General features: G+C 44.1%; 1 protein-coding gene across 4 annotated transcripts in view; it reads right to left on the bottom strand.

Annotated features, from left to right (window-relative positions):
* The window catches only part of CHRDL1 (chordin like 1), a 115553-nt gene that overhangs the window by 12571 nt on the left and 89355 nt on the right, over window positions 1–13627 (bottom strand). For 2 of the 4 annotated variants that reach the window (XM_059911296.1, XM_059911295.1), the window contains exons 7-9: window positions 12961–13028; window positions 6147–6315; window positions 2496–2690 (exon numbers count right to left, since the gene is read on the bottom strand). In XM_059911296.1, coding sequence (XP_059767279.1) covers window positions 2496–2690; window positions 6147–6315; window positions 12961–13028 — 432 coding nt within the window. Of the gene's footprint in view, window positions 1–2480; window positions 2691–6146; window positions 6316–12960; window positions 13029–13627 lie in introns of all 4 variants that reach the window. The other 2 variants (XM_059911294.1, XM_059911293.1) reach the window with 1 other exon arrangement.

Here is a 13627-nt window from a genome sequence, read left to right on the forward strand (position 1 = left end):
CTTGGGGATCCAGTGAGGTGGCAGACTTGGAAGTTACAATAGGTCATCGTGGCTGGGTGGTTGCCATGTCCATATCCTCAGAATGTGCTCTCTCCGTGCCCCTAGTGAGTACATTTCCTCAACAATTTTAATGCCCCACTTCTCCACTCCATATCAGATAGCTCCTATCCCTCCTATCCACACCCTGCCCCTACTCTGGAAGATGAAGGTTGTTACGTTAAGAAAGATTTTGTTTGTGCCATAAATCAGTGCTTCTCAAACTTTAATGTGCATTGCAATCACCTGGGGGACCTTGTTAAAATGCAGATTCTGATGCAGCAGGTCTGGGGTGGGACCTGAGAGTCTGGTTTTCTCACTAGCTCCCAGGTGCCGCTGGTCCATAAACCACACTTTGATTAGCAAAACCATAAACTACCCTGGGCCTACAGCAGTGGTTCCCAAACTTGTCTGCAAATTAATATTGTGTGGGGATCTTCTAAAATTCCAAACCCCAGGCCACAATTCAAATCAATTAAATCATAATCTCTGGGGATGACACAGGTATTTTTTTTTTTTTTTTTAGTTTTAAGAGTTTATTTGAGCAAAAATTGGTTCAAATTGGGCAGCATCTAGTCTAACAGATAGAAAGGAGCTCCAAGGAGCTGTACAAAATGAAAGACTTTTACAGGCAGAAGGGAACAGGAGCAAGGAAGTTATATTTGGAAAACAAGCGGATTGGTTATTGCCAGGGCACTTTCCTTTAAGGGATGGCATGGGTCTATCAGGCAGGCGACCTCACTAGTGCTGATCAGGTGACTCCTGATTGACTGGCGTAGGATTTCATTTCTGGGAGAGTGAAAATTAATTGTCTCGATTTGGTGACCTGGGGCTTAGCAAAATTGACTCCATGTTGGGCCTGTTGTCTTGTTTTTAGCAGAAGAGACCACCTGGTCCTAGGTTCTGTCCTCTGTCCATCCTGGCATCCTTCCACACTGCCCTCTGGTCCTTGGTGGTCCAGCCACACTGACGGCCTACTCATCCCCGGGCCTGTCTAGTCCTCAGTTGTTGGTCCAAGAGACACAGGTATTTTTAGAAGCTCTCTGGGGGATTCCAATGTGCAGAGAAGTTTGGGAACCATTGGCCTACATGAAGGTGCTCAAAATACATATATACTGAATACACTGACAAAGTTCATGTCTGTCTGCTACTCATGAGGAATTGCCTAAATTGAATAAATGATTTAGCTCTCTGCCTACACTTAAAAACATTTGTTTTTTAAAAAAATATTTATTTATTTGGCTGTGCCGAGTCTTAGTTGTGGCACGTGGGCTCTAGTTCCCTGACCAGGGATTGAACCCGGGGCCCCTGTCTTGGGAGCGTGGAGTCTTAACCACTGGACCACCAGGGCAGTCCCTAAAAACATTTGGTTTTTCATCTGTGTTTACAACAGTGCTTTGCAGGTAGATATAAGAAATGATAAACTCATGTGCCTGGAAGTGATTAATTCATTCAGTCCTAGAATGTTAGAGCTGGAAAGACCCTAAGAAATCTACTCTAACCCTCTCGTTTTGCAGAGAAGGAAACTGAGGCTCAGAGAGGTGAAGTGACTTGTTCTAGGTCACACAGGAAACCAGTAGCAGAGCCAGGGCTAGAATGCTTGATCATCAATCCAGTACTCTGTCACCCCAATACTACGGACTGTATTTTTCTCTAGCTCGTGTGTCAAAACCAACATTTAAGTAACTGATTTGCCTTTTTTTTTTTTTAATCAGTCAACATTTTCTGCTGGCCTGGAAAAAACAATGGGCTGGAAGTGACCTGGGTTCCAAACCTTGGTTTTATTATCTATTTCTGTGACTCTGGGCAAGTCACTTCACTTTATACACCTCCGTTTTCTTGTCTTTAATAGAGAAATGATAATATCATTATAGGATTTTAGAATTGGAAGGAAGCATAGATATCAACTATTCCAAACTTTTCATTGTATAGATGAGGATGATGCAGCCTAGAGAAGATCTGGCACACTTCCAAGGTCACCCAGCAAGTTAGTTATTAGGACCAGAACCCACTCTCCTTCCACTATGCCTCACCTGTCTCTAGTCCTATCTGAAAGAGAAAATGAAGGTGATTGTGCTTTGATGAGTTAAACGGTGATATAAACAAAGGGTGCTATTGTCCTTCCTAATAATCACGAAAACCTAATTTCTCTACTATTTAGAAAAGCAAGGCTTAATTTCGGCCCTTAGGGCTACATGGGACCAAAGGTGTGGTAGACACAAGTAAATCCCCAGCCTGTTTCTGAGAAGTCACTTTCTTCCAAGCAACCATCTTATCAGCCCTTCAAGAGAGGAGCGAACGTAGCTTGTTGTCAGTTATTAGTAGAACTATTACCATTACAATTATATGGCAGGTTGTGATTATGTTTCTGATACTCAAAGAACATTGAGAATGACGATGTGGGGATCTCAGTCAACCAAAGGCAGGGCTTCCAACCAACGCACCTTTTGCCTTTTTACCTGGACACACCTTGCAGCACTTTCCATCTATTTTTTGAGGATACTTGCAGGGGTATCGACTGGGGCAGTGGATTTTCTTGCACTCTTGCTTGGTGACATTACAGGTGCACAGCACGCACTCCACAATGCCAAATGCCCGGAGGTTTGGGTGCCAGGACTCGCCGTGGGAATAGGTCTTTCCATTGGAAACACACACTGGAAGAGAACACAGGACTGGAAATTAAAGGCTGGGGAGCTGAAATGGGCCCCGGTGCCCAGAGCCCAAGCCCTGAACCCCTTAAGACATCAAGCATCCTTTGTTCTTGTTGTGCCCGTGGAGATGTGTTTACAGAGCAGCCTCTGCAACCAAAAAACAGCTTGTGCCTTGCTCTCCTGTCAGCAACTATTCAGGATCTTCAACAGAGGCCTCTGGATGCCCACAAGGGCCTGACACATAGCAGGCCATCAAATAGTATGTTTTAAATGGAGGAATGAATGGATGCATGAAATCAGAGTTCTAGCTGTCCAGGGTGTCTGATAAGGAACCTCTGCTAGAATGTAGTGTTCAGACCTGTAGCTCCATAGAGGATTGGGATGGCCCAAGTGGATGTGCTTCTAGGCATGAAAATCTCCCAGGAAGGTTTGCTGTCCAGGGAGACTAGATGCAAAAACTACTGGTCTTCTCAAAGGGCCAAGTTTTTCCAGATCCTGAAGCAAATCCATTCAGAATGTCAAATGCTATGAGAATCTGATCTACTAACACAGATGGGTACGGAGCTCAGTGGTGCTGGCTTACTCTCTGGAGTGGGAAGGAAGGTGCTGAGACAAGATTGAGAAGGAAAGGACCCACCCCTCCCGGGTAAGTGGTGAAAGGTAGCCTTTTACGCCTCTAATCTTCTGGCAATGTCCTGTATCCTCATAGTAGCTGTAGAGATTTGGCTACAGCGAATCACTGACTGCTCTAGAGATACCCTTTGGTGGTCTCACATTTGCTGAGTGGAAGAGAAGTCACCGGCTCCATGTTTTCTGGGGGTGGGGGGCGGTTTGCAAGAGCAAGCATCTGGGCTGCAGGCTGAGGGGCCTATGAAGGGAAGGAGTCACAGGAACACCCTTCAGTGCAAACCAACCAAAACATATCCGGCTTTGACTGTAAGGCACGGAGCTAAGCTCCAGTATAAGACCTGCACAGAGCCGCAAATAGGGAGGTCTGAGAATGAGTTCTCTCTTTTTTGAAAGTGCTGAGACATTCTGGAGATTTCCAGCCATGACGGGGACTGGGTGTGTTTCTCATTATTCCCATCACCTCATCATACCCAGGGAGACCTGTCGGCATCCCAATCAACAACATCTCTAGGGTGGGTTGTATCACTTAAGGCGGGGCGAGGGTGGGAAAAGTAGCCCCACGTGGGGCGTTTCTTAGGAACTGACTGATTTGGCTGCAAGACAATGGCCTCAGAAGGATGAATCATTGGGCTATTTCTCTCATCAAATCCACTGGGTCATATTAGGAAATATGGACGATGTCGGCTGCCTTTTCCTGTCCTCTGCAAGAGCTGCTAGAGGACTAGGCACTCTAACAGGTCAATCCATGTAAAGATTTCCAAGAACCTAAGCCAGAGAAGCTCCTAATCGTACAGTGAGATAGAATACGGGCTTGAAATCTAAACTGTTGATGGAATCACAGGACAAGATGGACCAGATGTGTTGTTCTCTCTCCCGCCAACCCCTCTTCTCTCTCCTCCCCAGACAGTGACACACCCTTCAAGACAACGAGATCATGTGGGTGCAGACTCTGCTTCAAGAAAATTTAGGCTGGACTCAAGTTAAGAATGGTGGGGTCCTACTGCTTCTCCTCTTGAACTCTAGCAAGGGACAAAGTAGATGTAGCTCAGAGGAACACATTGTTAGCAGGAGGGCTAAGGAGCGGGGCAGGCAGGACCCCCAGGGTTATATAGCCAGGTCCCCTCTCCCCTAAACATTTGGACTAAGGGAATAATCCAGACTGGGTAAGAGCTTACACTCTGAAGTGCAATAGGGTGAGATCAACTCTCTAGGGGGAAACACAGCCTTCTCCCCACCAACAAATTCTCAAGATGATTTTGATCATCCAGCTGGGGCGTTGGGAGTTGAAGATAGGGACAAGTGACTCTCCAATGAACTATAATAGAGAAAGGTCAGGAGAGAACGGCTGCGTCCAAATCAATGGGGTCAATGAATAAATGTAAACCAGCTGGGGCTTTTGTAGGACATGGAGAAATCAAGGGATGAGCCTCTGCCCTGAAAATGAAGAGGCCTGTGGAAATTCTGGGATTTAGGATTTTCAAAGACCATTTCCCCACACGTTTTTTAAGGCTTTAAAATACTTTCAGAGCAAATGGAATCTATTGAAGGCAATTTAGGATTGAAAATCAAACTGCATCTTTACCTAACTCCTCCTCCTCATTTCATAAATTCATATCAGAATGCCTTGGAATTTAAAAATAATAAATTTCAAATGAAACCCAGATCAATAGTAAATATTTCCAATTCTTCTAATACCTCACCATTTTTTATTAAGAGTTTTATTTTGAATGTTCTTTTTTTAAAGCCTGTTAGTTTCAAAAGCAATTTAATTTTTTTATCTGTAATCTGAAATTTACATCTAACTAGTAACAGATGTGATCAACTAGCTTTGGCCTGACCAGCTTTGTTGAGATTTATAGTAGGAGTTCTTTGTAACGGATTGTTTTTCACCCATGTTATTCAATCATTTGGTTTAATAATTTATTACTTTTAACCCATTCAGAGAACTGCCTTTGATTTGTTTTTCCTTTAAAGGAAACAAAACATGTTTGTGGTTTCATAAAAAGGAACCAGCTGAGCTTTTGCTCTGAAGAGCTGGTTGACAGGATGCCTAAAAGAGTAAGAAGCAGTCAATTGTTTGATCGAATTTCTCCTCCCCCCCCCCCCCACTACTGGCCGGGAGGCGGCGGGGGTGGGGTGCGCGGTAGTGGCTGGAGAACTCTGTGCAGGAAGGAACGGGCCGTGGACGTGTGTGCTTGGCCGAGTGGGCTGAACGGTGGTACTAACCTGAGCAGTCCTGCAGCTGCTCAGCCAGGAGGTTTCTGGATTTCTCACTGGATGACTCACTTCTAAGCATAATCTCCTCCCATGAAGTAGAATCTCTGAGTGGGAAGCCTGGAATAAGTGCCTTTAACAAGAGCGCCAGGAGAAGCTGGGGCAATGAGGGGTGAGAATTGCTATCTCTACGGTTCAGATGAGAGCTTTAGAGGCGTTTAGAGCCGACTACCTCTGAATATTGGGTGTCCTGCTGGAAAACAAACCGCCTTTCATTTTGTTAAAGCCCCAGCAAACTTTCCCAAATGACCTTCAACCCCCAGAGGCAACGGAGAAAATGCTGGAGGGCGCATCAGGTTCACTGCTTTCTCACCTTTGGTCCTTAATAAGGACAGATACTCCTGAAATATAAACTATGGTCTTTGGACTGTATTTAGGAAAGTCCTAACAGTCCTCTGGAGTCACTTGTCCACACTCGCTTGGTAGACCGGATGGTGAGTGATCCACATGGGAATGTCCGATATGCATGGGAGAAAGGGTCCTTTCCCAGCTCTCCAAAGACCAGGGCTGCTGAAGCCCCGACAGGGTGCAGTACCAAAGAAGCACGTCCCTTACCCTGTCCATGCTTGTGTTTGTTATTGATGACGATCTGCACGATGGTTCCCGACGCTTGCTGCGAATCCATGAGTGCTCCCCGGTGACTTCTGGCCCCGGGAAAGCGGGGCAGACCTCCAGCCTGTCGGCTTGGTGGGGGATCATAGTGCGAGCGGTGGTAAGAATGTCTCTGTGAAATGACAAAGGACAAATTCAGCCCCCCGAATCTACCAATGAGACGACTGAGATGGACTTAGCTGCCTTAGAAGCTGTTTGATCGTTTTTAGTGAGGAGCTCTGATCTTAAATGCATGTCCACCGAAACCAACAGAGAAATTGGGATGTGGCGGAAGAACAGTGCTGGCAGCATGCTGAGATTTCCCTCTCTTCTGGCAGGAGACTGGCCTAGATTCACAGACAAGCTCCTGAGGGAGAAAAATAGCCCAAAAGGGTGAAGTACCTTTCCTGCTCCCAAGAATCTCACCTTCAGGTTTAAGAACTTACATAGTCACCTGCAAGGCAAGGCAGAGTGTGATAGAGGCCACAGAAGAAGGATAAAATGCTGTGCAAATTAGGACGAGACAGAGAGCTTCTAGTTGGGGAGGGTTTGTGACCTGGGCCATGAAGCATGAGTAGACTTTTTACAGGCAGACTTGGTGAGGAATATTCCAGGCAGAGATTTCCAAGTTGAGAAGGTGTAGCAGAGAACAGAGAGTCCATAAAAGGGAACAGCCGAAGGATAACATTCCAAAAGTGGGTTAGAGCCAGATCACGGAGGACTTGCAATGACAGGCTAAGGGGCGAGGACTTTATTTGGTAGGCAATAGAGGTGAGGGTGTAGAAGCCTTTCAGGGATTTATTTTTTTTTTAAGTATGTAAAAAAATCAGAACTGTGTTTCAAAAGCATTGAGCCCTGACAATGTGTACGGTGAACCAGAAAGGGGGAAGAGGTGGGAGGCGAGTCTGGTCTGGATAACAGGTACTGAGACTCCAAACGCAGGCAACGGCATGAGGGCACAGAGCAGGGCACAGATACCCCAGACGTTTTATAGACAGAAGAATGGACTCTGCAGGATGGCACTAGAATGTACGCTCCACAGAGGTGAGAACTTTTGTTGTGTTCACTGCTATATCTCCAGCGCCTAGAACAGTGTCCAGCATCTAGAAGGTGCTCATCAAAGCCTTGTTGAATGGACGAAGGAAAGCTGCGGTCCCTCATGAAAGTTTAGAGTCTTGTAGTACAGACAACCCCATCACTGCTCTTTCAGCAAGGGTTCAAGACACACGATGAGCCCACTATTCTGCTACCCACCCCTTGCCCAGGAGATGAAGTAGAATGGGGTTAGAGGAGGATGGAACGGATGAAGAATAGAACCTTAAGGCTTAAAGCCCAATAACACTGTGTTTTAGGGGTAACTGTCAGGGGTAAGGGAAGGGGGTGGGTCCCACGAAAGAAGCTTTTGCAGGCAATTACAAAGGAATATCCTCATATTCACTGATAGAAATAGCAAGGAACATTGAGAAGGTAGTTATGGGATCCCCTGACCCCACCATCCCCTAAAACATTTATTTTAGTTATGTTCCATAGACACACATGTTGCAAACTTAGCTTTGGGAATTATTATTACTCTCCTGGTTAGGGGGTGGGGAGGCATGGGTGAGAGAAGGCGAGAGCGAACAGGAGCTGGAGTAAGAGAAAGAGAACATTATCCTATATCTAAGAAGAGCCCATGCTGGTGCATTGCTATAAAAACTCACACAAATAAGAGTTTGCGTCAATTTATTATCATGCGCACAGACAGGATTCTCAGCGCAAATATTTTTCATTCCCACAATGGCTCATATGTCTCTTTCTGCCACAATCACTCACATTCCACAAAGGCCATTACAGATTGTTCTGTCCTTTCTGGAGTTTGGCAAAGTTTTGCCAAAGGAACACAGAGAGGACAGTTTGGCTGGTGGGTGTCCTACTGATGCTGAAAGGAGGGGGTTCGACGGGGCTAGCATTTGAAAGGGAAGGTCGCTGACCCAGTATAAGCTGCAAGTACAAGGAGTTCTCTGATTCATGAGGGTGAACACAAATTGAAAAGCTGTTCTTCGGTACCGGGGACTCTGATCCTGGACATATGATAAGGGGAGAAAAATGATTCAAGACACACAAAAAAGGAACTCAGGGCTTTTGATCAGAGGCCAACCCAGCCCTCCCCAAACCTCATCTAAGTCTTTTATTTTACAGACAGAGAAACTGAGGCCAAGAAGAAGAGGGGTTTTATTTGGGGTGAGAGTGATAGTTGAGCTTTTGGAGACGGCAGGAGAGTGGGAGAGCGGGAAAGGAGAGAGGAAGAGGAAGAGGAGGAGGACGTGGGAGAGATCACATCTGCTTAAGCTCAGGGATCCCCAAACATTTGCTTAAAAGCTGCTCCAAAGAAAAATTCTCTCCCATATAGAAGTCTGCTACAGTGTTCACAATCACACACGCCACTGGTCTCCATCTCGGCTGCACACAGAATCACCTGGGGAGCCGTAAAAACACTAATCCCACCCCCAGGGATTCCAATGGAATTGGTCTGGGGTAAGGCCTGGGCATCAGGATTTTTATATACTCCTCAGGGGACCCTAATTTGAAGCCAAGGTTGAGAATAACGGACATAAAGGATCTTCTGTTTCGGCCCCCGGGGTTGGGGTGGTGATGTGTGATTTTGATTTAGGAGTAATGGCTCTTTCAGAGCCGCTCCCCTGAACAAATGAAAAAGGCTTACCAGGGGCCGTTCTGACCTTGGAACTTATAGCGAAGGAGAAAAAGGCATTAACGCCTTGGAGTTGTAAGTGAAATTGGAGCTTATCTTTAAAACCAGCTGTGAACAGGCTGTTTGAGAGAGCAGGTCAAAACCAGTTAGGTAGAAGCAATCATATGTCTAGGCTTTGTTTTCTTCTGCTCAATATTTTGGTATTATTTGATTTACTGACTTGAAGGACTGACAAATATCTCAGGCTTCTGAGATGGCTGTTACACAGTTCTATCCTGATGTTGGAAAATCTCCACCATTGAAGAAGTTACCCAGGAGTTTCTTCTTTACTTGTTCTAAGGTCTAAGATGTAAGGGTTTTATCGGCAGAAACAGGAAAACATGAAAGTTTAGAAATGGCCTCAGAAGTGCCTTCCTCATTCTGATCCTGTGATACAGTTTTGCAAGATGTTACCATTGGGGGAAACTGGGTAAAGGGTACAGGCCATCTCTCTGTGTTCTCTCTTACAATTGCAAGTGAATCTACATTTAATCACAAAATTAAAAGTTTAATTTAAAAAATGTCTTCAGAATCCATTCTAATCCACACAGCCATGAGCACATTACACCTTAGTCAGGAGTAACCTAGGACTATCCCTGTCTGGGAGACACTTAGGCCAGTTTCCTATCCAGAGCATTGCTCTGAAAATGTGAATGAGACATGGATTTTTATGTGTTTCATATTGTTTCTATGCCAAATTCTTTCACGTTTCTAATGGTAAATCTCTGAGTAATCTATTGGGGGCAAAATCGGAGTTTGGCTGTTGTCCAAAACAAAATTATGCTTGCTTTCATGTTTTGGCTTCCCACCCCGTGCCTATTTCTCTCTCCTCACATTCCTCCCCCCAACACACACACAAACACACTTCCTCCGATGGTACAGGGACCAGTTCATATGAAGCTATGATCTGGAAATCAAACAGAAACCATTTCAGGTTTTTACAAAGGAGTCATCATTAAACCACTGGTTCTCCTTTTTGTGCACTTCGTAAAACTTGGTTAAACTGATGGTTTTGAGCCCACTTGGCAAAATAAACCAATCAGCTGTGTTTCTGTTGACCCGAGGTTGTGATGGTTCCCTAGGAATAGGAACAGTCTACTAAAAGGGACACTCTACTGAATCAGAAATGTTTTTTTTTTCCCATGTGGAAAGTTGGGCCTGCAAATGCTATTCAGAAGGGATTCTCCTACCTTCTAATAAGTTTGAAGAATTTCTCTCTGATGTGGGACAAAGTCCTATGCATTAACATTAAGGAAAAGCCCCCCCGCCCCCTGCCTTTGCAACACACACACATACGTTTCACTCTACCTTCCACGCCCATTCATTCAACACATATTTATTGGGTGCCAACTATGTGCCAGGTACATACTTTTCTGTTACTACAGATGCTATTTATTATTTAAATCATATCCCGCAATATCTATCCCTTGTAGAACAAAGGAAAATATTTATTTATAATAAAGTGGAACCATCTGGACATTTTGGCCTACCAGGCGCAAATGTTCATTTCTAAAGATAAGTCTTGAACTCCTTTGAAAATCTATAACTCTTTCAAGGCCCTGCCTTCTATATCTGACCTCTTTTGCTACGGGAAGTATCGGATTAAGTCCAGCCCTATGACCAGCAGTTTAGGAAGAACAATGAGGCTGAAAGACAATGATGGAGGTGGGGGCAGCATGAGACAAAGTCAAGAAGAAAGACTAATTAATGGCATTACCAGCAAGACCACTGAGGGGGCCATAGTGCTTAGTGTTGGGGGCTAAGGCACCCAGCTTAAGGTGACTGAGACCTAACTTTGGCTTAGAATGGCATCTGGTTGACAGCTACTAATTTAGCCGCTCTCGACTTCCTACCATGATTAAAAACAAAAAATTGGGGCTGAGGAAAAGAGGAAATTCACAACACAGAACAGGGAGACTGACATCATCTCCCGTCAGGATCTGGAAGGAATCTCACTTAGTATAAAGCAGATACACTGCTGGATGGAGAAAGTCTTTCCTCGGGGTCTATGTTAACCCACAAACTGGGAAGCCCACGCTCTCTTGCAGGAGTGCTGCTTTTTTGAGATATCCAGAGTATTATTCTCCACTCCATTCACAAATCCTTCTCCATTCATTTGGAAACAAGAATGTCTAGAAAAGAATATGACTAGACAATAAAACAAATACAAATCCTTCCATCTCCTTGCTGAGGGTGTTGGCAAGCTGGGGGCATGCAGGTCAGAAGTGGCACATGTGATGGCCTTAGCCACACTGTGATGTTGGTACTGATCATTTTATTAGGTCCTGGATCAACGCCTTCTTCCATACCCTCATGATTCTTGGGCCTGACCTATAATTCCATAGACTCTTGCCCTAATATCCAATGTTTGTTGAGAACTAATTTTCGAGGTTTAAAAAATCATCTAAATTTGATTTATTACAAAACTAATTCATGCTCATTGAAAAATATCAAATAATACAGAAGATACAAAATAAAAAATCAAACGCTACCTTTCCTCCTGCCCACTTGCACCCCTCTGAGAGTATCACAATTAATATATTGGTATGTGACCTTCTAGATCTTTTCATATGCATTTACTCACATGCACACACAATTTTTACATAAGGAAATGATAGTATAAATTGTATCCTGCACCTTGTTTTGTTTACATACTATATCTTGGCGATCCCTCCACTTTACTACATTTTGACGTACCACATTCTTTTTTTTTTTTTTTAAAGAAATTCACGTTCTTTTATTTATTTATTTATTTATTTATGACTGTGTTGAGTCTTCGTTTCTGTGCGAGGGCTTTCTCTAGTTGCGGCAAGTGGGGACCACTCTTCATCGCGGTGCGCGGGCCTCTCACCATCGCGGCCTCTCTTGTTGCGGAGCACAGGCTCCAGACGCGCAGGCTCAGTAATCGTGGCTCACGGGCCCAGTTGCTCCGTGGCATGTGGGATCTTCCCAGACCAGGGCTCGAACCCGTGTCCCCTGCATTGGCAGGCAGATTCTCAACCACTGCGCCACCAGGGAAGCCCCCACATTCTTTTTAACAAATGTATGGTGTCCTATAGATTGGGTGTGTTTAACCAAACCCCTATAGATAGCATTTAGGTCGTCTCCATTTGTCTTGCTTTTATGAAAATAATTCTACGTTGAATGCTCTGTATACTTCTTTTGTATGAGGGTATGATGAATACCCATTTATTTGCAACGAATGCCTTGGTACATTTTGTACTTTTTGTACACTTTTTTTACTGGATGAAAGATTCTTTAAATTCTATAGTGTTTTACCTTTTTCAAAAGTTTCACACTCATGATTTCATATAATCCCATATGGACTCATATAAAGTCCTTTAATATGATAGATCCTTTGAACCGGAACATCTTCTTTTCTGATTTTTAGAGGCTTGAAGTGTTGCTCTACTTAGACATATATTTCTTGGAGGGATTCTCTTTTGTTAATTACTTCAAAATAAAAAGGAATAAGAGACGCTACTACTATACATAGAGAGATGCCCACTCGTAAGGCTTATTCTGAGATTAGCACCAAGAATAGAAATGAGAAGATGTTGCAGGTTGAGAAAGGGAATCTGGCTGCTACCTTTCCTTTCTTCCAGCTGTATGACTGAGAGCCTAAGGCTTAGGGGAGGTTTCTATGGACATGTCCAAGGTACCTGTGCCCAAAGGATGGGCTGACCTACCTAACGATCCCACAGAAGGTCCTCACTGTTGAGGCTGGGGGTGGTGACTTGCCTTCCTTACAGAAGACAAAGATTTGGCAAGTCATCCCGAAAGGGTACCAACTTCTAATCTAGATGAAGGGTGCCTAAGGGCTAGGCTATGATTTCTTCATGTTCATGTCCTGGCCCCAGTTACCAATTATACAATGCACTTAAATGGTTCCAGGTTGGTGATGATGGCATTCACACTTCTGAGGAAAGGGAAGAAAAATGGTGTTAGAGATGGGCCCTTTTATGGCGTTGCTGGGACAGTACCCATGGAGGGAGGGAAGTCTGGCCTGATGCTGTGAAAGATTGAATTATTTGAGCTATTCACACTTACTGCTTCTCTGTTGGCAGGTTGCCTGAAGATATCACCATCAGAATGTTCCCACGACAACTCTCCATCCCCTGTTTATTAAAAAGAAATAAAGAATTATACATACATAGAAGGGGAAAATATCAACCTGTGACCCAGTAACATTTTGGGTTCTATGATCCCAAGTTTCTTTACACATTTTAGCTGTTCTGGCTGTCCTTCAAACAGCAATGTTGAAAGATTTCTCCCTGGGTGTGCCTCATTTTTCAAGACAACTCTGAAAAAAGTTGCCACTTTCTAAAACAGACCATCCAGCAATATTACACAGAATTTGGAAAATAAAAGGGAAAATAATCACTTTCCACTGTAATATAGCCATCATTGTCACATTTGCTTATTTTATTCTGAAGATAGTTAAGTCTTTTACAGGTCATATTCAACTTGTGTTTAAACTACCCTTCAAAAGTGAGAGTTTTGAGGATTTGGTCTGTCATGGTTTGTTAAATTCACCATTATGCCTCTGAGAAGTTATGACTTGATCTGAAAGTTAAGGTAAAACTTGCTGTGGTTAGAGTGTTTACGTAACCCACATCTTCTATTTTTGCCTGAGACACCTTTCTCTGGGTCTCCACAACCCACTTTTTGAACAGTGAATCCCAATCATTGCTGTCTTCCAGACTAACTGCTTTTA

This window comes from Balaenoptera ricei, chromosome X (assembly GCF_028023285.1).
Source record: "Balaenoptera ricei isolate mBalRic1 chromosome X, mBalRic1.hap2, whole genome shotgun sequence".
Taxonomy (NCBI): domain Eukaryota; kingdom Metazoa; phylum Chordata; class Mammalia; order Artiodactyla; family Balaenopteridae; genus Balaenoptera; species Balaenoptera ricei.